The following is a 25712-nucleotide window of genomic DNA, read 5'->3' on the forward strand; positions in this document are numbered from 1 at the left end:
CAGATACTTTGAATAGACTATACGCTTTAATCTTCACAACATTTCTACCTCATATGGTGGGTTTTATCGTCTTTATATTACAATGGAGGAAATTCAGGCTGAGCAAGGTTGAACAGACAGCAAATAACAGACTGTGATTCAAACTCATGACTGTCTCACTCTAAAACCTGTGCTCCTGACCACTATGAGTACTTGATGTTATAAAGATGTTCTTATACTTGATAAATGACAGATCATAACATTTAGCTATGAAAGCACAGCCAAGATTATGTCAAGAAAAGACTGTCAGAACAAAATTAATGCATATGTTCATACATATATATGCTAAAAATAACATCTATACTAACTCCTTTCAGTAATTCTTATGTTAAAATAATTTTAAAAATTAATTCTGAGGAAAATGAAAATCTTTTGCTGAGATTCCAAATGAAGTCAGTAGGAACAATAGATGTACAAAGTGTATTTTTCGGCCATAAGCCACTAAAAAGGAAGACATCAGAATAGTTTTATGTTAGGTTATGTTCACCAGCATAGGAAGCTTTTGATTAGTTTAGCTTTTCATTTTTTTATTATGTTCTTAAGCACCAAGGCAGCATGTATCATATAAATTGAAAAATATAAAGGTGACATTCATGATACTTGGAAGAGTGACTAATAAAAGTCTGTAAACAAATCTGCATTTGGTTTTTAAAGTATCTTATTAGTAATAAAATCAATTTTTGGCCAAAATTTTAAGAGCTTTATCAACTTTTCTTATTCAGATATAATTTTTACATGGTTATGTTTTTATTCAGCTAGGAAAATACACCTGTGTCAAAAGACGAACAAATATTATGTTGGTGCCTAAAACTTACCAGACAAATAGAGTGACCATATCATTCACATTTTTGCCCTTGGCATTTAAAAAGTAAACACTTTCTAAAGGGATTGCATATACTGGATTACTTATAATGTCTTCTGACTCCTAGATTTTAGAAAATGAGAAAAGAATCATTAGGAAAATCTGAAACTTATACTACAGCTTTAATTCATTGAAGAGCCAAAATAATTGTCGGTGAGAACAAATAGTATTTTTCTCAATAAATTTTTCCTCAGGAAAAGCAAATACAATTTATATCATTTGATTCACATGCCATTGGCTTTTTATTTATCAGAAGAATTTAATGTTTATATATCAATTTAATTATAAGAATTTAATTAATATATATCAAAAGAATTTTTTTCTTGATTTCTAAGACTTAAGATAGTATATATTTCCTGAAAATAACTGTTGTTAAGATTTTTAAAACATGGATATGAAAAGATGATCAACAAGATGGAGATAGCAAAAGATTATTATTATTACTATTATTTATTTATTTATTTTTGAGATGAAGTCTCACTCTGTGGCCTAAACTGTAGTGCAGTGGTGCAATCTCAGCTCACTGCAACCTCCACCTCTTAAGTTCAAGTGATTCTCCTGCATCAGCCTCCCAAGTAGCTGGGATTACAGGCACTTGCCACCACACCCGGCTAATTTTTGTATTTTTAGTAGAGACAGGGTTTCGCCATGTTGGCCAGGCTGGTCTCGAACTCCTGACCTCAGGTGATCCACCCACCTTGGCCTTCATTTGAATTACATGTGTGAGCCACCACGCCTGGACAAGATTATGTTAATTACATTATTCTAATTCTGCTTTCAAGGGTTGGTAATTTATATTCTTACTGAATAATACATTCACTTCTATAAATACTACAAAGAGAAAGAAGGATAAAAAGATAAGCGTTTATGTTTTATTTTGGAAGATGGAATAATCCAGGTAAACAAGTTAATGAAATAAGTGAAAGTACACTGTAAAGCTGTAATATATTATAAAAATGAAGTTTTCACTACTTAAATATTTGTTGAGGCATGTTTACTCCGAGCAAGGCATAACATTCCTACAGGTCAGCTAGAGAGAGTCCTTTTCCCTAAATGACCACATTTTTAAGAAGGACCTCAGGCTCAGTCTATTCTAAGGCAGGTGACCCTAGGACCACACCCTCAGTAATGCATTAGAAAAAGAGTTTAGAGCTTGGGAGAGAAAGCTGTCTCAACTTCCCATATAAAAATTATGATGGCCTGGATTAGAGCACAGAAATTAGAGCTGGAAAGAGAGATGAATAGTACATTGGTCTTTTGGGAGAGAGAACTGACTGAAATTGAACACTGCCTGGATGTGAAGGAGGAAAGCCAAAGACCAGAAAGGCAGTTAAAGTTTGGCGTAGTCTCTAAACAACATGGAAAAGGGAAACAAGTGGCAATGAGGTTTTCTTACTGAACAAATAAGGATAGAGAAATATTTGAGAAAACTGGAAAATAAATTTATTGCTCAACTTTTTTATGACTTATAAAAAGACTTTTAAAGAAAGAAAATATTTCCTTTTAGCGAGTTCTTAAATATTTTCTGTATTCAGAAATTCAAAAGAGATCATGAAATTTATTTCCAATATGACCTTCCTATTTCAACATTTCTGTTATGTAGTCTTCATAAATAAATGACTCCAAAGGATAGGTGAACCCTTCATGAGGGACTGGTTTGTTTTCATCTTATCTTATAGACAGTAAATTGCCTAATTAACTGGGTTTCCCACGTTTCACTGAAAGCTAAGTAAATATGTGGTTTAGCAGCCACATGTTTAGTCTTAATGTGATGTGTTCTCAAGTCTCATTCCTGATTCAATTTTACACATCCTGGCTTGACTTTTTCTTTTGTTGCTCCCATTTTTTAAATACTTGTAAGCTGAGTTATTTTTTGGGTAAAGCAGTATATAATTATGTAAATGCAGTATCCCATCCACTAAAAGCCGATTAGCTGAATGATTTATTTGCCAAGTTATTGATGACTTTTTAAAAATGTTTTAGTATCACCAAGACTTTGATGCAGCAATTTCACCATGGATTTACAGTCCTGTGCCATTAGATGCCCAGCATCCCAAGTTAATATTTGAGATGCCTAGTACTGTCCTTTTTGAATGCTCAATGTTATATAAGTGAATGGAGAGACTTTCCCCTACTCTTCTCATATTTTTCTGGATTGCGACCTGTATCTATCCCAGTCCTTGCTTCTGGTAGTAAAATATTTGTGGTGCATGTTTTAAATCTGGATTAAGGCAATTGGTCTGACAATTTAAGGCCTATCAGTCATTCAGTGGATTGATCATTTACCAAATTGATTTCTGGTTAAATAATTTTCAGTAAATTTAACCATAGCTTAAGTAAACAAAGTTAATTTTTTACTACTTTTCCTTTTGAAACTATACTTTCAGAATCCTTTATTTCCCAATTTGTTTATATGAAACTTTTAGAACTTCACACCTAAAAGCAAATCGATCTTAAAGACCTCTTATATGCATTTACATTACAGATAAGAGAATTAAGTTAGTTCAGCATAAGTAATATAAGATACTAAATTACCCTGCTAGAACTAAAAAAAATTCTTAGGGCATGAGCAAAGAAAGGGTATCAGATATTTGTGACGGAATTTGACAATTCACATAAAAAAATTAACTTCATGAAAAAAATCAAAATTTTGTTGGATTTCTTTATGTCTTTTCACAATTCAGTATTATGTCTATTTCCAGCTACTTAATAGTGTCAGAGGTACGTAGTGAAAGGGTGATAGATTACAAACTTTATGATAGATATTCTTAAGCCACTCTAGTCATATAGCTTATTATACCATATATTACATAGCACTTTAGATGTGAAAGAGTAAGAACCGTGAGGAAAGGTGTCATCTATTAAAAACACGCGAGAAAGATGTGGTTTGATACAACTGTTTCCACAATGCTGACTATGTTTTCTACTTAAAGTATGTCATCCTCTAATAGTCAACGACTTTCAATATCTCCTCCTCCTATATCCTTGGATTCATACAGTCATCCTCCTAGTATAGGCCTTGCCTAGCCACAAAAATCCTACCTGGTAGATCAGTGACATAAATTTCCAGACTTTTAGACTTCTGGTACTGATCTTTCATGTTCTCAGTGTCCATTCATGTCCACGGCTATGTTGCATTAGGTGTGACAGTTAACAGCAGAGCTGAATTAGAACTCTGGTTGTTGACTTCCAATCTTTTGTTCTTCACTTAATTTGAAATAATTACCAGCATTATAATTGTGCCAGAAACTGTGTGTTGCCTACCTTACTGTGAAGCCTTCTCTTAACAAAACCCTAAGTTTTAGCTGGAGAGTATTCTGCCTACTATTTTATCTTCCCCAGAGAATAAGCTTCTCTAAACCAACAATCATTTTTTTGTATTCTTCAGTTTCTGTATGAACACTAGTTTTTCTTCAAATTCAGGCTTTCAATTTCATTTCTGTACTCAAAGGTGTGTTCACAATTTGTCTATGGGAAAATGCCTTTAGGGGACATCTGCTTAGGGAAAAAAATGCCTGGTACATTAAGTATTTGTTACAAATATTTACTGATTAAATGACTCAGAAGAAAAGGCTCTTTTCATTAAGAACTGTAGACATTTTACTTTTTATGGGCTTGTGCATTAAAAAGAAGAAACACTGTACTTTTTTCTAAATGCAACATCTCAAAGAAAAAAAGCAACATTTTTAGAGTCATTTTAAACTTGCTTCTTCCTTGCATCTTTCAATTTTATGCTTTTTTTGGCCTGATAACAGTAGACATTCCATACTCTAATGTTTCTAAACATCCTGGTTGAAAAAAATAAAGCTAAGGTCTTCATGCTTAGATGTATAGCTTTCTAAAATTCACTGAAAATGCATTTCAAGGTAGATCATCATGTATTTCAAAATAGTATGTCATTAACAATTTATTTTGATGCCTTCCTCTATTCCTAAGAAATATATAAATACCTCTTACCTTAGTATTATATTTAGGTCAATAAAAATAATGCTATTTTATTACCAAAACATGTCTAGCTCAACCTTACTTTCTTTCATTCTGACAATCAAACACAAAGTAAAATAAAAACAACAACATTTTATTCAACAAGTTTTTTATAATGCGATGAGACAGAAGTCTGTAAGAAATTTATTTACCTTACACCATTTTCAAAGGGGTTTCTAAAACTGCCAACAGAAATTCATTAAAAGGCAGCCAGCCAGTACAGCATGGGCTTATATAGAGTATTACAATTGTTTTGTTCCGTGAAGTCTATCACTCTTCTAAAATCAAGATTTTTACAGAAGCTGGTAAGATGTGCTTGAAAACTATCAGTATGCTGAAAACTAGCCGATTCTACAAATTCCTCACTACATCTGTGGACCAAAATAAATAAAACTGATAATAGATACATTAAGTGTATCTTATTCCCTATTTCTTTCTTCCTTTTTTTTTTTTTTTTTTTTAATTAGAGACAGGGTCTCAATCTGTCACCTAGGCAGTCGTCCTCCTAGATAATGGCACGGTCATAGTTCTCTGCAGTTTCAAACTCATGGGCTAAAACAGTCCTTTTACTTCAGCCTCTCATGGAGCTGGGATTACAGGCATGCACCATCATGCCCAGGTAATATTTTTATTTTTTGTGGAGATGGAGTCTTGATACATTGCTCAGGCTAGTCTTGAACTCCCGGACTTAAGCAATCCTCCTGTCTCAGCCTCCCAAAGTGTTGGGATTACAGGTATGAGCCACTGTGCTGGGCCTCTTATCCCCATTTCATTTGTAATCCTATTTTCTGGAATTAAGGGCATCTCTTTTTTTAAAGGTAATAATTACATTGTCGTCCTTCAGTAAATGATTAAGTTACCTAAATTTTAATAAATATAAGTTCACACACCTCTCATCTTATTGTACTATACAAAAGTTAGTTAATATTTTCAACAAATGCTTGCTAATATTACTAAATACATATAAAATCATATATTAAGCCCAGAAATATCTTGAATCAGAAAATGATTAAGCAAAATATCGATGGTACTCAACAAGAAAAAACAAAAGGCGTCCAAATAGGAAGAGAGGAAATCAAACTATCTGTCTTAACAGACAATATGATTCTATACCTAGAAAGCCCTAGAGACTTTCACAAAAGGCTCCTAGGACTGATAAACGAGTTCAGTAAGGTTTGAGGATACAAAATCAATATACAAAAATCAATAACATTTCTATATGCCAATAGCATCCAAGCTGAGAGCCAAATCAAGAACGCAATCTCATTTACAATAATAGCCATAAAAAGAACAAAATACCTAGGACTATAGCTATCCAAGGAGGTAAAAGATCTCTACAACAAAAATGACGAAACACTGCTGAAAGCAATCAGAGAAGACACAAATGGAAAAACATTCTATGGTCATGGATAGGAAGAATCAACATTGTCAAAATAGCCATACTGCCCAAAGTAATTTACACATTCAATGCTTATTCCTATCGAACCACCAATGCAATTTTTCACAGAATCAGAAAAAAAACTATTCTAAAATTCATATGAAACCTAAAGAGCCTAAATTGCCAAAACAATCTAAGCTAAAAGAACAAAGCACACTTACCTGACTTCCAACTATACTACAAGGCTACAGTAACCAAAACAGCATGGTACTGGTATATAAACAGACACACAGACCAATGGAACAGGACAGATAATCCAGAAATAAGACTGCACACCCATGACCACCTGATTTTTGACAAAGTCAACAATAACAAGCAACGGAGAAAGAACTCCCCTATTCAATAAATAGTGCTGGGATAACTGGCTAGATGTACACAGAATATTGAAATTAGACCCCTTCCTTTCACCATATACAAAAATTAACTCTACATGGATTAAAGACTTAAATTCCTAGGAATAAACCTAGGAAATACCATTCTGAACATCAACCTTGGCAAAGAATTTATTACTAAGTCCCTAAAAGCAACTGCAACAAAAATAAAAATTGACAAGTGAGACCTAATTAAACTAGAGCTTCTGTACAGCAGAAGAAACTATCACAGACAACCTACAGAACGGGAGCAAATATTCACAAACTATATATCTGACAAAGATGTAATATCTAGACTCTATAAGAAACTTAATTCAACAAAAACAAAAAATAACTCCATTAAAAAATGGACACGAACACGCCTGAAAAAAAGATACATGGAGCCAATAAATATACATAGAAATACTCAACACCCTTAATCACAAAAGAAATGCAAATTAAAACCACAATGAAATACTATCTCATTCTGACACGAGTCAGAATGCCTATTGTTGGCCAGGTGCAGTGGCTCACACCTGTAATCTAATCTCAGCACTTTGGGAGGCGAAGGCAGGCGGATCACGGGGTCAGGAGATTGAGACCATCCTGGCTAACACAGTGAAACTCCGTCTCTCCTAAAAATACAAAAAAATTAGCCAGGTGCAGTGGTGGGTGCCTGTAGTCCCAGCTACTCGGGAGGCTGAGGCAGGAGAAAGGCATGAACCTGGGAGGCAGGGCTTGCAGTGAGCTGAGATGGCACTATTGCACTCCAGCTGGGTGACAGAGCAAGACTCCATCTCAAAAATAAAAGGCTATTAATAAAAAGTCAAAAAACAATAGATGTGGGCAAGATTGCAGAGAAAAGGGAATACTTTATACACTGATAGTAGGAATGTAAATTAGGTCAGCCACTGTGGAAAGCAATGTGGAGATTCCTCAAAGAACTTAAAGCAGAACTATCATTAGACCCAGCAATCCCACTACTGGGTATATACCCAAAGGAAAATAAATTGTTCTACCAAAAATTGTTCTACATGCCCTCACATGTTCACTGCAGCACTATTCACAATAGCAAAGACATGGAATCAACCTATATGCCCATCAACAGTGGACTGAATAAAGAAAATGGTATACATATGCCTAGGAATACTACGCAGCCATAGAAAGAATGATATCTTATCCTTTGTAACAACATGGATGCAGCTGGAGGCCATCACCTAAGAGACATAATGAAGGAACAGAAAACTAAATATCACATGTTCTCACAAGTGATGGCTAAACATTGAATATCCACAAATGCAAAGATGTGAACAACAGACACTAGAGACTACTTGAGTGGGGAGAGTGGTGGCAGTGGGGGGTAGTTGAAAAACTACCAATCAGGTATGTGCTCCAGGATCATTTGCACACTGAACCTCCGTGTTGCACAGCCTGCCCACCTAGCAAACCTGTACATGTACCCCGAGCCTAAAATAAAAGTTGAAAGAAAAATAAATAAAGCGCTGTGTCGCTAAAAAAAGTATCAAACTACCTGCTTAAAAATGATTTTGTTTTATTGCATGTAAATATGCCACAATAATATTATTTTATAAAGAAAAAAGTTTTTTCAATTAGGGATTTTTTTCTTTAAAAATAATATCAACAACAAAGAAATTCTTAAATGTAAGAAAAAATTAATGATTTTATCTATTCTGAAATAAAATGTTGATGGGCTGTTGCTTCTCTTTCAGATTTATTATAGGTTGCTGTATAGACTTTGGGGGTGAGGGGACTTGTTTTTTGTTTTCAATTAACTTTTTTACTTCTTTAGTATTTAATGTTGAGATGAATGGCCTTTGATGTAAATTATACTCCTAGAAGGAACAAATCATTGTCTCAATAAACTAGAGAAAAACCCAGAATTCTGCACTGCAGATATCATCTTCTGGCAGAGTGTTATCTCCTAAATTTTATATGTAATATATGGAGAATTGGAATTCCGCTGATGCAATTTCTGTAATGTGTTAAGTAAAATTAGAACATATAGAATTCATGTTGGGGGTTTTGGGATATCTTTTAAGATTAAAAAATGATGAAAAAAATATACTTCCCAGGAAAATGTTTTAATAGGAGAGTGATTAAGACTAGAGCTGTCGGCGTGCCCAAGATGGCCGAATAGGAACAGCTCCAGCTTCCAGCTCCCAGCGTGAACAACACAGAAGATGGGTGATTTCTGCATTTTCAACTGAGTACCGGGTTCATCTCACTGGGGCGTGTCATGTCGCACAGTTGGCGCTGGTCCACGGGTGCAGCCTGAGCAGCGAGAGGTGAGGCACGGCAAGGCATCACCTCACCTGGGAAGTGCAAGGGGGAAGGGAATTCCTTTTCCTAGCCAAAGGAAATTCAGACACACAACACCTGGAAAATCGGGTAACTCCCACCCTAATACTGCGCTTTACCAAGGGTCTTAGCAAACGGCACACCAGGAGATTATATCCCACATCTGGCCCAGAGGGTCCCATGCCCACGGAGCCTCCCTCATTGCTAGCACAGCAGTCTGAGATCGAACTGCAAGGCAGCAGCGAGACCAGGGGAGGGGTACACGCCACTGCTGAGGCTTAAGTAGGTAAACAAAGCCAACAGGAAGCTCGAATTGGGTGGAGCACACCACAGCTCAAGGAGGCCAGCCTGCCTCTCTAGACTCCTCCTCTGGGGACAGGGCATAGCTAAACAAAAAGCAGCAGAAACCTCGGCAGAGGTAAATGCCCCTGTCTGACAGCTTTGAAGATAGCAGTGGATCTCGCAGCATGGAGGCTGAGATCTGAAAACGGACAGACTGCCTGCTCAAGTGGGTCCCTGACCCCTGAGTAGCCTAACAGGGAGATATCCCCTACTAGGTGCAGACTGACACCTCACACCTCATACAGCGGGGTACACCCCTGAGAGGAAGCTTCCAGAGCAAGAATCAGACAGCAACACTTGCGGTTGAGCAATATTCTATCTTCTGCAGCCTCCGCTGCTGATATCCAGGCAAATGGGGTCTGGAGTGGACCTCAAGAAAACTCCAACAGACCTACAGCTGAGGGTCCTGACTGTTACAAGGAAAACTAACAAACAGAAAGGACACCCACACCAAAACCCCATCAGTATGTCACCATCATCAAAGACCAAAGGCAGATTAAACCACAAAGATGGGGAAAAAGCAGGGCAGAAAAGCTGGAAATTCAAAAAATCAGAACGCATCTCCCCCTCCAAAGGAACGCAGAGCATAGCCAGCAATGGAACAAAGCTGGACGGAGAATGACTTTGACGAGTTGAGAGAAGAAGGCTTCAGTTCATCAAACTTCTCAGAGCTAAAGGAGGAACTACATATCCAGCGCAAAGAAACTAAAAACCTTGAAAAAAGAATGGATGAATGGATAACTAGAATAATCAATGCAGAGAAGACCTTAAAAGAACTGATAGAGATGAAAACCATAACACGAGAACTACATGACAAATGCACAAGCTTCAGTAACTGACTCAATCAGCTGGAAGAAAGAGTATCAGTGATTGAAGATCACATGAATGAAATGAAGCGAGAAGAGAAGTGTAGAGAAAAAAGAGTAAACAGAAATGAACAAAGTCTCCAATAAATATGGGATTACGTGAAAAGACCAAATCTACGTCTGATTGGGGTGCCTGAAAGTGATGGGGAAAATGGAACCAAGTTGGAAAACACTCTGCAGGATATCATCCAGGAGAAATTCCCCAACCTAGTAAGGCAGGCCAACATTCAAATCCAGAAAATACAGAGAACGCCACAAAGATACTCCTCGAGAAGAGCAACTCCAAGACACGTAATTGTCAGATTCACCAAAGCTGAAATGAAAGAAAAAATGTTAAGGGCAGCCAGAGAGAAAGGTCGGGTTACACACAAAGGGAAGCCCATCAGACTAACAGCAGATATCTCAGCAGAAACTCTACAAGCCAGAAGAGAGTGGGGGCCAATATTCAACATTCCTAAAGAAAAGGATTTTCAACCCAGAATTTCATATCCAGTCAAACTAGTTTCATAAGTGAAGGAGAAATAAAATCCTTTACAGACAAGCAAATGCTTAGAGATTTTGTCACCACCAGGCCTGCCCTACAAGAGATCCTGAAGGAAGCACTAAACATGGAAAGGAACAACAGGTACCAGCCATTGCAAAAACATGTCAAAATGTAAAGTCCATCAATGCTAGGAAGAAACTGCATCAACTAGTGAGCAAAATAACCAGCTGATATCATAATGACAGGATCAAGTTCACACATAACAATATTAACCTTAAATGTAAATGGACTAAATGGTCCAATTAAATGACACAGACTGGCATATTGCATAAAGAGTCAAGACCCATCAGTTTGCTGTATTCAGGAGACCCATCTCACATGGAGAGACACACATAGGCTCAAAATAAAGGGATGGAGGAAGATCTACCAAGCAAAAGAAAAACAAAAAAAAGCCAGGGTTGCAGTCCTAGTCTGATAAAACAGACTTTAAACCACCAAAGATCAAAAGAGACAAAGAAGGCCATTACATAATGGTAAAGGGATCAATTCAACAGGAAGAGCTAACTATCCTAAATATATATGCACCCAATACAGGAGCACCCAGACTCATAGAACAAGTCCTTAGAGACTTACAAAGAGGCTTAGACTCCCATACAATAATAATGGGAGACTTTAACACCCCACCGTCAATATTAGACAGATCAACGAGACAGAAAGTTAGAAGGATATCCAGGAATTGAACTCAACTCTGTACCAAGCGGACCTAATAGACATCTACAGAACTCTCTACCCCAAATCAACAGAATATACATTCTTCTCAGCACCACATCGCACTTATTCCAAAATTGACCACATAGTTGGAAGTAAAGCACTCCTCAGCAAATATAAAAGAACAGAAATTATAACAAACTGTCTCTCAGACCACAGTGCAATCAAACTAGACCTCAGGATTAAAAAACTCAATCAAAACCGCTCAACTACATGGAAACTGAACAGCCTGCTCCTGAATGACTACTGAGTACATAACAAAATGAAGGCAGAAATAAAGATGTTCTTTGAAACCAATGAGAACAAAGATACAACATACCAGAATCTCTGGGACACATTTAAAGCAGTGTGTAGAGGGAAATTTATAGCACTAAATGCCCACAAGAGAAAGCAGGAAAGATCTAAAATTGACACCCTAACATCACAATTAAAAGAACTAGAGAAGCAAGAGCAAACACATTCAAAAGCTAGCAGAAGGCAAGAAATAACTAAGATCAGAGCAGAAATGGAGATAGAGCCACAAAAAACCCTCCAAAAAAATCAATGAATCCAAGAGCTGGGTTTTTGAAAATATCAACGAAATTGATAGACTGCTAGCAAGACTAACAAAGAAGAAAAGAGAGAAGATTTCAAATAGATGCAATAAAAAATGATAAAGGGGATATCACCACCAACCCCACAGAAATACAAACTACCATCAGAGAATACTATGAACACCTCAATGCAAATAAACTAGAAAACCTAGAAGAAATGGATAATTTCCTGGACACTTACACTCTCCCAAGACTAAACCAGGAAGAAGTTGCATCCCTGAATAGACCAATAGCAGGCTCTGAAATTGAGGCAATAATTAATACCTTACCAACCAAAAAGAGTCCAGGACCAGATGGATTCACAGACGAATTCTACCAGAGGTACAAGGAGGAGTTGGTATCATTCTTTCTGAAACTATTCCAATCAACAGAAAAAGAGGGAATCCTCCCTAACTCATTTTATGAGGCCAACATCATCCCGATACCAAAGCCTGACAGAGATACAACATAAAAAGAGAATTTTAGAACAATATCCCTGATGAACATCGATGCAAAAATCCTCAATAAAATACTGGCAAACCGAATCCAGCAGCACATCAAAAAGCTTATCCACCATGATCAAGTGGGTTTCATCCCTGGGATGCAAGGCTGGTTCAACATACGCAAATCAATAAACGTAATCCAGCATATAAACAGAACCAAAGACAAAAACCACATGATTATCTCAATAGATGCAGAAAAGGCCTTTGACGAAATTCAACAGTCCTTCATGCTAAAAACTCTCAATAAATTCGGTATTGATGGAACGTATCTCAAAACAATAAGAGCTATTTATGACAAACCTACAGCCAATATCATACTGAATGCACAAAAACTGGAAGCATTCCCTTTGAAAACCGGCACAAGACAGGGATGCCCTCTCTCACCACTCCTGTTCAACATTATGTTGGAAGTTCTGGCTAGATCAGTCAGGCAAGAGAAAGAAATAAAGGGTATTCAGTTAGGAAAAGAAGAAGTCAAACTGTCCCTGTTTGCAGATGACATGATTGTATATTTAGAAAACCCCATCATCTCAGCCCAAAATCTCCTTAAGCTGATAAGCAACTTCGGCAAAGTCTCAGGATACATCAATGTGCAAAAATCACAAGCATTCTTATACACCAGTAACAGACAAACAGAGAGCCAAATCATGAGTGAACTCCCATTCACAATAGCTTCAAAGAGAATAAAATACCTAGGAATCTAACTTACAAGGGATGTAAAGGACCTCTTCAAGGAGAACTACAAACCACTGCTCAGTGAAATAAAAGAGGACACAAACAAATGGAAGAACATACCATGCTCATGGATAGGAAGAATTGATATTGTGAAAATGGCCATACTGCCCAAGGTAATTTATAGATTCAATGCCATCCCCATCAAGCTACCAATGACTTTCTTCACAGAATTGGAAAAAACTGCTTTAAAGTTCATATGGAACCAAAAAAGACCCCACATTGCCAAGACAATCCTAAGCCAAAAGAACAAAGCTGGAGGCATCACGCTACCTGACTTCAAACTATACTACAAGGCTACAGTAACCAAAACAGCATGGTACTGGTACCAAAACAGAGATATAGACCAATGGAACAGAACAGAGCCCTCAGAAGTAATACCACACATCTACAGCCATCTGATCTTTGACAAACCTGACAAAAACAAGAAATGGGGAAAGGATTCCCTATTTAATAAATGGTGCTGGGAAAATTGGCTAGCTATAAGTAGAAAGCTGAAATTGGATCCTTTCCTTACTCCTTATACGAAAATTAATTCAAGATGGATTAGAGACTTAAATGTTAGACCTAAAACCATAAAAACCCTAGAAGAAAACCTAGGTAATACCATTCAGGACACAGGCATGGACAAGGACTTCATGTCTAAAACACCAAAAGCAATGGCAACAAAAGCCAAAATTGACAAATGGGATCTAATTAAACTAAAGAGCTTCTGCACAGCAAAACTACCTACCATCAGAGTGAACAGGCAACCTACAGAATGGGAGACAATTTTTGCAATCTACTCATCTGACAAAGGGCTAATATCCAGAACCTATAAAGAACTCAATCAAATTTACAAGAAAGAAACAAACAATTCCATCGAAAAGTAGGCAAAGGGTATGAACAGACACTTCTCAAAAGAAGACATTCATACAGCCAACAGACACATGAAAAAATGCTCATCATCACTTGCCATAAAAAATGCTCATCATCACTCACCATCAGAGTAATGCAAATCAAAATCACAATGAGACACCATCTCACACCAGTTAGAATGGCAATCATTAAAAAGTCAGGAAACAACAAGTGCTGGAGAGGATGTGGAGAAATAGGAACACTTCTACACTGTTGGTGTGAGTGTAAACTAGTTCAACCATTGTGGAAAACAGTGTGGCGATTCCTCAAGGATCTAGAACTAGAAATACCATTTGATCCAGCCATCCCATTACTGGGTATATACCCAAAGGATTATAAGTCATGCTGCTATAAGGACACATGTACACGTATGTTCATTGTGGCACTATTCACAATAGCAAAGACTTGGAATCAACCCAAATGTCCATCAGTGACAGACTGGATTAAGAAAATGTGGCACATATACACCATGGAATACTATGCAGCTGTAAAAAAGATGAGTTCATGTCCTTTGTAGAGACATGGATGCAGCTAGAAACCATCATTCTCAGCAAACTATCGCAAGAACAGAAAACCAAACACCGCATGTTCTCACTCACAGGTGGGAATTGAACAATGGGATCACTTGGACACAAGAAGGGGATCATCACACACCAGGTCCTATTGTGGGGAGGGGGAAGAGGGGAGGGATAGCATTAGGAGATATACCTAATGTAAATGACGAGTTGATGGGTGCAGCACACCAACATGGCACATGTATACATATGTTAACAAACCTGCACGTTGTGCACATATACCCTCTACCTTAAAGTACACACACACGCACACGCACACACACACAAAAGAATGGAGTTGTCCCTTGGTATCAGGACCTCCTTCTATGAATACCAGTATCTGCAGACATTCAAGTCCCTGAATAAAAATAACACAGTATTGGCATATAACCTATACCTACACTCCTATATACTTTAAATCATCTCCAGATTACTTATAATAGTAAACACAATGTAAATGTTATATAAATAGCTGTTACATTATATTGTTTAGGGAATAATGACAAGGAAAAATGTCTGGACATGTGTAGTACAGACACATTTTTTTTTCCTGAGAATTTTCAATCCACAATTGCTTGAATCCACAAATGTAGAAAACACAGATATGGAGGGCTGACTGTACTAATGAATCCACAAATACAGCATTTCATTTGCTATCAAACATCCCAATAGATACATGAAGCTTGGGAAACTGTTGCGGCAACATTTAAGGTCATTTTGTACAATCTCCATGCATTTGGAAAACTATGAATTCTCAGTTTTATTGAACCACAAAGAACAGGGATATTTACTTTTAAAAGACGGAAATTGTTTTTCTGTTGTTGTTGTTGTTGTTTTAGATGGAGTCTCACTCTGTCGCCCAGGCTGGAGTGCAGTGGTGTGATCTCGGCTCACTGCAACCTCCACCTCCCAGGTTCAAGCAATTCTCCCTGCCTGAGCCTCCTGAGCAGCTGGGACTACAGGTGCCCACCACCATGCCCAGCTACATTTTGTATTTTTAGTAGAGAAGGGGTTTTGCCACGTTGGCTAGGCTGGTCTTGAACTCCGGAGCTCAAGTGATCCGCCCGCCTCGGCCTCCCAAAGTGCTGGGGTTACAGGTGTAAGCCACAATGCCTGGCCTGTTTTTCACATTATATACATAAAACAAGCAAATTTTTGAAAACACACAACATACAAAAAATGTAGAAAGCAAAAAAAAATCCATTGCTGTCACCGTTACATCCATTATTAGTTTTGACACATTTTCTTCTAGTCTTTTAATATGCATACTTTTTTAAACATATTTCATCATCAAACCATTTATACAATTTGCATCAAAGCAGAAATATTGTAAATACATAGGATCATCATTGCATGGTAACAGTAGCTTTAAAGTGCCACCCTATATTTTACATCTTCTACAAAATTTAGTGTGATCAAAATTATTTCACATCATAATTACTATAACAAAAATATATAATCTTGGTTTTCAGAGAACATTCTTATATAATGACATACATTTCCAGTTAACCATATGCTTAAACCTATTAATCACATAATCCAGTATATAAAAATGTACATGGTTTTATAACTATATGCATCTCTAATTAATTAACTAGAACACTTTTTTGGATGACTTACCTTTAATTGTTGTTTTCTAAAAGTATCCTGAATTCCTGTGTACTAATTTTGGTTTTCGCTAAAAGAAATGCTCTCAAAATTACGAATATTTTCCCCTATCATTCTGCTGAAATGTTGGCAGCCTAACATATTTGGCTTTAGTAATTCATCTTATTTCCTTGATTGGAATTGATCTCAACAAGACAGTGTGCATTTGGAAAACACTGATTATATTTAATAAAAAGTGAATGCATGTCAAGGAACATTCTATTCTGTGTAATGAGGCTTTATAGATTAGGTCTAATTATCACTGATATAAAACTAAAAATCCTTTATATGTTAAATACCAATTAGCTTTCCTCTCAGAACAAAAATCTAGTGAAATTAAAATCACAAAGATATCTTTGGCATAAATAATACAAGTAAGAATGTGACAACATGAAACAAAAATGTTTAAAATGATAATTTTTAAAGTTTCTAATAATGACTTTAAAACTGATGCAGTGTATATAGAATGTGTAACACTGTGGTTCATTAAAATTCTAAGAATCTGGTGACAGATTTAGTCTAAGTCAAAATTTTTTTTGTTTAAAAAAATAGAAAACCCTAGAATATATTTCCATAAATTTCTATAAATCTCAGATAAACATATTTTGACATTTTAGAACTACCAATAAAGAGACAGGTAGATCTGGACATAACTTCTTTCTTTAAAAGTCATGGACTACAATAGAAAATAGGTTATATGAAGTATGCAAAAGATTACTTTTTCAGAAACCTTGAGTTCTAGTTATGTCTCAGCCTTGTGTATGACCTTAAAAAATTCCTTTAAGCTTCCAAACTCAAAATAAACCTCTTACAGAATGAGGGAGACCTTTTCCATTTCTAAATCATAAAATTTAAGGGTAAGATAGGATAGAAAAGTTCCCTATTCACAAAGAAAATATTAATTGCCAAAAAAATTTTTTTCTATGCATTATAATGGGACAGAAGAGAGACAGGTTCAATGAAGAAGGAAAATATCAACTTTAGGTGGTTGAGCATTTTAGCCTTTTTGAAACATTGTTACGCATATGATCTCATTTTAATCTTGCCATAATCCTATGAGACAGAAGTGTAATATATTTATATATATTAAAATTGTTTCTATTTGGCAGATAACAAAGTTGTGGGAAAAGGGGGCATTATTTTGTTACTGTTCAGAATTACAAGAGTATTTCACAGAATAACAAGAATCTAGGTCTCATCACTCCTTAACTGGGACCCCTTTCAATGCAGCTAAAGGGAATAATAAGCACATGCAGCTGAATACAACTAAGGAACAAAAAGAAGGCATTAAAGAAAACATATAGGAAATGAGATCTCCTTGGTGGGTTCTTTTTGCTGACTAGTGAGGATGTATACTTAACACTATAAGCTCAAAGGGAGCTGTGGTGATAGGTTCAGAAATGTGCACCAATTAATGTAAAAACTGAATTTCTGCAAAAACCAGAAATTTCATTCACCTAGTTTTAAGAAATGACAAAAAAACTTATCAAACTTGTGAAAATGCAACATATAGTGTGGCATAATCAAACGGACAAGATTCTTCCAAAACACTAGGTCATATATATCCTCTTTTGGACTGACTTATTATAATAGGGTCTTCATATTCAAATTAGTTTTTAAAACTAGCTGTACTTTTCAGGAAACTAATGTTTTCCTATATTTCATATGAATATGCAGATGCTTTTATACCTATATAAATTGTAAAGTTATTGGTTGAATTAATAAAAACAGAAAAAATTTACTTATTTATGAAAAAGATACCTATTATGTCAAAGCTCCTTGTTACTGAAACATAGTTAATTGAGGCCTTAATGAGTGCTTACCACAAAGTTATATGTATAGCCATATGAACTAATTAAAGAAAGGCAATGCTCCAGAGTGTAGTGAAATTTACTTCATTTAGGTTATGGTACTACTTTTTGGTTCAAAGACTATACTTTTTAAAAAGTGGATACCTGCGGTCCATCTCTGGCTTCATAGAAGTCACCCACTCTTATTTTTGCACTGAAGCTGAAATTGTCCCTTGAGATATCCATTATTCCATTTCTGCTGAGATACTGAAAAAATCACATATTTTTCCACTTCAGGTTTTAATAATTACAACCCAGCTTTGATGTATAGCTAGCTTCAGGACACTAATGTTTTGCATATTCTATCAAAGGGCTATAAATTTATAGGAGATCAATTTAGGTTAAGTACAATAGTCCCATACAAGAGAATATTTAGTATCAAGGAACTTTATCTGAGAAAGGAGTACACTTTTTTTTGTACATGATCATGCTTAATAGGCACCAAATGTACATTATTTGGTGAAAAGTATGTACCTTTATTACTTCAGGGTACTGCCTAAGTTTCTTTCCACATGGAGCATAATATGCTACTTCTCCTTGAAGGCGCCCTCCAAAGTTTCTTATTCTTGTCTCTCTCTGCCAGCTACACATAATAGAAATGAAGGTTATAACATACTTAATTTTAAGACAGCTTTTAAAAATTAAAAATAAGTTAAAGTATACATGTTCTCTAGAAAACATGAAAAATGAAAACAAAAACTCCTCAAACAACCCAAATATATTAACTGTCAAAATTATTTAGATTTCTAGCTAATTCAACTAAAAAATTAATTATTCAATTTATATATTAAACTCCATCAAAATGTTTAGAAATCATTAATTGATTACTTTGGGTACTCTGACATTTCAGTAACGTGTCAACGTATAGTGATTTTTACATCTGAAAAGCTTTAACGGAGGAGTAAAGTAAACCTGGCTCTCTGCTGTTGGGGTTCACGTACATTCAGTCTAAAAGCTGTCATTTCTAATTAAACCATTTTAGCCAAACTCTGGTTGAGTCCCTCAATTTTGACCAAAGTAGCTTTTACTGTCCTTTAATTCTATCTTCACAAAAACTTCTTACAATCTCGCTGTACTCCTGCCCTTTGCCATCTGATTTGCTCTTGGTTCTTTATCAGTCATGTTCCTACTTGGCTGTATCATCCCACCCCAGCTCTGCCATACCTTCAGGAAACAGGATTAATTTCAGTTTTCTGATATACCAAATTCCTTGCCCTTTGCTCTGGCTCTTCCGCTCTAATAAATACTATGCAGCTATGTACTTCTTTTATTAATTGTAGAGAATGAGAAATCAAGTATACATCAAACATGCATAAATATATGGGGGAAAAAGAAAAAGGGAAACCTTATTTTGCATACCCATATTCCAATGGAATACGCAGTTCACGTTCATCTGTTACTCTTCTTCTTTTGGAAGTGCCTTTAAAAAAATTCAGTTGGTTAATATAAAAAATTCATTAACAGAGATAATAATCTTGATCGTTTAGAAAGTTTTCTTTTAAAAAGTATATGTTAATGACTTGGATTATTTAGTGTATAATTTATACATGATTTTTAGATGGTTTTCAATAAAACACTGTATAAGGCAGGGGGCTCTCTTGTTCTTTTAGGTCTGAATGACAGAATAACTAGTTTTTTTCTCTAAAGAAAATACAATTCAAGGTAAAAATATATACCTTTCCTCTCATTTTGTTATTAAAGAAATGGCTAGAGAAGGACAGAAATAGAGGTTTCAGAAAACTTTTTTAAATTGTTGACTTTGAAAATATGAGTTTTCGGATGCTGAAAAATTTCAACAGCTGGCTCATACATTTAAAGATGATTTAATTTCTATGTCCACATACATCCATAGTCAAAAACACTACCAGGTCTTTTAATTAACCTAAACCACCAAGGAACAGGATTATGATTTTATGTAAAAATTTTCAAAGACTGAGATCAAGTTTCACAAACATAAATAAACTCATCTAAAATTAGTAGGCTATCATACTGGTATGTGGTAAATGAAAGCAAAGCTAGAAATTGACAAGAGGAGAATGAAATAAGTAAAATAACAAAATATTTTACTGTATACATCTATATTTTCTTAGACATGGAATGAGAACTGAGAGTAGTTTTGGAATATTAAATGTAGAAATGTTTAATGAAGACCTCTAGGAATTTATAAAAAGTCAAATAGGAAAAAAAAGGACATGGCATGTTAATGGAATAAGATTGCTACTCTCTAATAGAAACGACACTGGCTATATGTTGGGCAGATAGCATCTTAAGTAACCAAGTGAGCTTTTTTATAAAGTACAGTTGGCCCTTGAACAACATGGGTTTGAACTGTGTGAGTCCACTTATATTCAGATTTTCCTCCACCTCTGTCGCCCAGGAGACAGCAAGACCAATCCACCTCCTCCTCAGCCTATTCAACATGAAGATGAGAATGAAGATCTTTATAATGATCCACTTCCACGTAATGAAGAGTCAATATATTTTCTCTGGCTTATGATTTTCTTACTAACATTTGTCTTTTCTCTTTATTGTAATACAGCATAGAACACATACAACATATTCATGTTATCAGTAAGGCTTCTGGTCAATAGTAGGCTAACAGTTAAATTTTTGAGAAGCCAAAAGTTCCATGTAGATTTTCGACTGTGTGTGGAGCCAGTGCTCCTAAATCCTGCGTTCAAGGGTCAAGTGTACAAAAAAGTCCAACTGTTAAATTCTACATTCTAGAAGCACAAACTGAACACAAAAGCAGAAAAGGTTCAAAACCAAAAGAACTGTCATTAATCAGATCCTTAAACTGGAAAATCAGGGGGGAAAAAAAGACCAGGTCATATTCTTTGAAAATACATGCTGACCTTCCTTAGCCAACTTAAATCTAATTTTAATCTTGATTCCAGTGAGATCATTTCCAGAACACTCTATCAATAAAAATTCTTGCTATGGTTTGACTTCTACTTTAGAATAATAAAAATAAAGGGTAGGTACCAGAGTGTGGGCTTGAAGTAAGTGTGGAAGAAGATGTACCAAGAAAAGCAGGTGACTGGGATTCAGAACATAAGGCAGCAGGAGCAGAGCCTGGGGCTTTTGCTATGTGGAGGTTACGAGGTGTTGAGTGAGCTGTAAGACTCATGGAAGGGCTTTTGACAGAGGAAGTTGTTTTATTCAGTTTCATTGAAGTTTTCTCTCCTTCAGTATCACTATCTGATTCATCTTGGTCTTTATCATCATCATCTTCTTCTTCTGATCCTTCTGTATCTGATTCTGAATTACTATCTGATTCTGGGAAGTAAAAGAAGCATTTGTATATTATAACTAGATAATCACCAATAATTTGCAGTTTGTATCTAAATGGACTAGCTCAGGAACCAGCAACTGTGAATGAGAACTCAAATGAGCAATTTTCCTACAGAGTAAATGTTATAAGCTATTTGAGAACAGTGTATACAGGATATAAATCTTCAAAAAAAATTTTTTTAAGTGTAAGTTTTACTCAACACTTTAATCATAAAACAGTTCTCATGTGACATTATTCACATGATGAGTTCTGCTTGGTGTCAAAATAATTTTTTATTTAATGGAGAAACTAAAGTAAATGGGGATTAAATTGACTATTCAAACTAACAGATTCCAATAGCTTCTGAAGTATAGTAAGTCAAATATGAGAAAGAGAAATCTGGAACTACCATCATACTTCCATTTGGGCTCTGGAGTAAAAGAAAACCAGTTTCAACAGGAGATTCTTGGTTTTTTGGCTGCAGTTTTTCTATTTACATACAAGACTTCATCAGGCTTTTCTGGCCTCTCAAAAAACTAGGCCTACAGAAATAATTATAGTAGGATAATTCAATAATTTAAGTTTGTTCTACCTATGTAGTTCTATGTATGATGCATCCGTTCCTCTAGATATGTAAAATCTATTACTAGATTAAACTTGATAAACATAGGAGTAATATTTAGACTGTTTCCTCATAGTTCACAGAACAATAGCTTCTGTGGAATTCTGGTTTGTGTGATATCATTTGCCTATATTGAAATTCATTATAAAAGTTAAGTTTTTAAAGTAATGAATATTGATATTTATGATCTATCATACAAAGTTGTTTTATGGAACCCCCAGGAAGAGTGGTTCTTACCCTGAGCACGAAGTTTGTTTTTAACTTATAGACACTAAAAATTGTACAGCTGAGTATATTTTCCTATTCAGATTAGCTGCTAAAAAAATGAGTTGAATCTGTAGTTGACCAGTAACAAATCCACAAATGTTTATAATATGTATTTCATTTTTGTATTCACAATTTAAGTTCTCTTGTATTTTATGTTTTCAATCTTCTGTGGAATGAGGAGAGGGAAGGAAAATAAAAATGCAAAGAAGTTAACCCCCGATCCAGGAAAAAAAAAAAAAAAAAGTGACTCAAAATTAAATCAGAGAGTCATCTATATGTTATTTAACAAATTTTCTGTTATTGATGGAACATTCATAGAGATTTAGGTTTTTGGTACTTTCTGAATGACTATGACTATAATTCTATCTTTGTTCAAAACAGCTGGTGATACATTTTAACAAGTAGCAGAAGAAATGAAAGAAGAGTGGTCCTGAATGAAATAAAAATTAAGCAAGTTGATGAAATTATGTCTTAATTTATGCATCATTTGTATTCATCCTAAAGTGATTATTTGTTTAATGTCAAATGAATAACAAGCTGAGAATGTGACTTAAGATTTCCAGTATCAATTACTCCTGTATTTTACGAGCTCATTATAGAAATGCACAAAGCTGTGTGAAACACAGTAAATCACAGTGATTTTAAGTCTGAATTAAGAAATGCTTTAAAATGTCTGGTTCATATAGCATTTAGAGAAATACTTTAAATTTTAAAATGAAAATAACCTGATTGGCTGTCATCAGATTCATCATCTTCATCATCTTCCTCATCATCTTCCTCATCATCTTCCTCTTCATCCTCATTTGAATCTTCAGAATCTTTACTACTGGGAATGTCTGAATCTGTTCCTCTGAATTGTTCCACTAAAGGTTTTGCAGGATGGGAGTGATGCTGTGTTTTTACCGGGTTTACATTATTGCTAACTGCTTTTTCTTTCCCTTGACTATGCAGGATGGGAGAGGCAGAGGGCATTACAGGTGTCTGATTGCCAGGGGTTCTTCTCCCACTTGTACTCAAATTTACAGGTGAGGAAAAAGGAGTGCTACTTGCAGCAGCAATGTTTTCATTAATCTTGCTCTGCATTTTAGTTTTGGTAGTAAGTGCTAGAGGAGCTTCTTGAATGACACTTTGAATAACTCCATTTGGTTGGTGATTACCTAAAAGTGCATTTGTCAAGAATGGATTTGGGTGGTTGTTTTCTAATGTTTGTTTTGGATGTGCTGGTGAACTAGAGGTTGCTTTTGGATTTGACAAAGCTGCAATAACCTTCTTCAGGCTCTTAGATGACTCTTGTTTCTTTAACTGTGATGGGAATGCCTGTTTATATTGTTCCTGTTGAAACATAAGTTAAAAAACACAACAAAATGTACCACAAAACAAAGATTGCTTTTATTTGCTTTCAATATCTGAAAACAAATTACAGCTATCATATCACACACAAATTTAAATCATGATATACAAGTGCTGTAAAAGTAGCAACAGCTATGACTAGTTGGTTGCTACATTTCGGCTGTAACTAACTAAAATTTAATTAGCTTTTACCCCTTAAAAATTATACACCTTTTGACTATCCTCCTTGCTTTACTGTTGCTTCCATTTTCACAATAATCCAAACCTAAAACCATTTTCTTGCATGAAATAGCCTCCTCTTAGAAATTTCAAGCTGACAGGCTGGGCGTGGTGGCTCAAGCCTGTAATCCCAGCACTTTGGGAGGCTGAGACGGGCAGATCACTAGGTCAGGAGATTGAGACCATCCTGGCTAACACGGTGAAACACCGTCTCTACTAAAAAATACAGAAAACTAGCCGGGCGAGGTGGTGGGCGCCTATGGCCCCAGCTACTCGGGAGGCTGAGGCAGGAGAATGGCGTGAACCTGGGAGGTGGAGCTTGCAGTGAGCTGAGATCCGGCCACTGCACTCCAGCCTGGGCAATAGAGCGAGACTCCGTCTCAAAAAAAAAAAAAAAAAAAAAAGAAAAGAAATTTCAAGCTGACAAAATACTGTTTATTCTTCAAGATCCAAACCAAGAAGCTTTCCAAATTTCCCAGCATTCTTTGCCTCTTTCCTTTGAGCTCTTTTACCTCTTTATACAGATGCCCCTCAGCTTGCCATGGGGTGACTTCCCCATAAACTCATCGAAAGTTGAAAATATCATTAAGTCAAAAAGAGATACAATACACCTAACCTACCAAACATCACAGCTTAGTCTAGGCTACCTTAAATATACTGAAAACACTTACATTAGCCTAAAGTTGAACAAAATAATCTACCAACACAGTACACTGTAGAGTATCGGTTGTCTGACCTCATTATCATGTGGCCAAGCAGGAGCTGTGGCTCACTGCTGCTGCCCAGCATCAAGGGACTATTGTACCAATTTCTACTGAATGTGTATAGCTTTTGCACCATTGTAAAGTTGAAAGATCATAAGTCAAACAATTCTTTTTTTTTTTTTTTGAGACGGAGTCTTGCTCTGTTGACAGGCTGGAGTGCAGTGGTGCGATCTCGGCTCACTGCAACCTCTACCTCCTGGGTTCAAGCGATTGTTCTGCCTCAGTCTCCCAAGTAGCTGGAACTACAGGCATGCACCACTATGCCCAGCTAGTTTTTGTATTTTTAGTAGAGATAGGGTTGCACCATGTTGGCCAGGATGGTCTCGATCTCTTGACCTTGTGATCCACCTGCCTTGGCCTCCCAAAGTGCTGGGATTACAGGTGTGAGCCACTGCGCCCAGCCAAGTCAAACAAGTTTAAGTTGGCGACTATATGTACTCTTATGCCACACCATCTTTAGTATACATAGCATATGCCTATATGCCTGAAATCTCTAAGGAGATAACATCTTTGATAAATTCCTCAGGGTAGAAACACTCATTTATTCACCTTTATGGTCTTCCTAAGACATTGCTCAGAACCCTGTGCTTGGTATGTGCTCAAAAAACAATTTTAGGTTGCTGAATGAGTAACTTCCTGAGCAAGAACTTCTTTGAAGCAAAGATTTAAGACACTAAGCTGGTGGAAATGGACATTCTGTGGGTTCTACTTTAGTGTGCCTTTGCATAGTAACATTCCAGAGTAAACAAATTTAGAAAAATACAATTTCCTTGGAAAAGATTATAAACCATTAAGCCATAAAATTTATGTCTATAAAGAAACAAAAACTTATTTAACTATTAGAATCTCTTTAAAAACAATACAATCATGATTTTTATTAAGCTACTATGATTAAAATATTACATAAAAATAAGCAGCAGCAGAATTATTAAGATCTTTTCAGTTAACAGAAGGAGTAGAATTTCTTAATCTAAGGTAAAATTCTACATTGAAAATGATTGCCTTGAAA

The 25712-nt window shown here is 35.9% G+C and overlaps 1 protein-coding gene across 27 annotated transcripts in view; it reads right to left on the reverse strand.

Moving 5' to 3' along the window:
- Positions 1-25712, reverse strand: part of BAZ2B (bromodomain adjacent to zinc finger domain 2B) — a 409685-nt gene that overhangs the window by 108866 nt on the left and 275107 nt on the right. For 19 of the 27 annotated variants that reach the window (XM_073019726.1, XM_073019727.1, XM_073019730.1 and 16 more), the window contains 5 exons: positions 23096-23702; positions 21193-21486; positions 19567-19627; positions 18682-18790; positions 18313-18414 (listed from right to left, as the gene is read on the reverse strand). In XM_073019726.1, coding sequence (XP_072875827.1) covers positions 18313-18414; positions 18682-18790; positions 19567-19627; positions 21193-21486; positions 23096-23702 — 1173 coding nt within the window. The remainder of the gene's footprint in view (positions 1-18312; positions 18415-18681; positions 18791-19566; positions 19628-21192; positions 21487-23095; positions 23703-25712) is intronic. The other 8 variants (XM_007965099.3, XM_073019744.1, XM_073019746.1 and 5 more) reach the window with 4 other exon arrangements.

This window comes from Chlorocebus sabaeus, chromosome 10, assembly GCF_047675955.1.
Source record: "Chlorocebus sabaeus isolate Y175 chromosome 10, mChlSab1.0.hap1, whole genome shotgun sequence".
In the NCBI taxonomy this organism is placed as follows: Eukaryota; Metazoa; Chordata; class Mammalia; order Primates; family Cercopithecidae; genus Chlorocebus; species Chlorocebus sabaeus.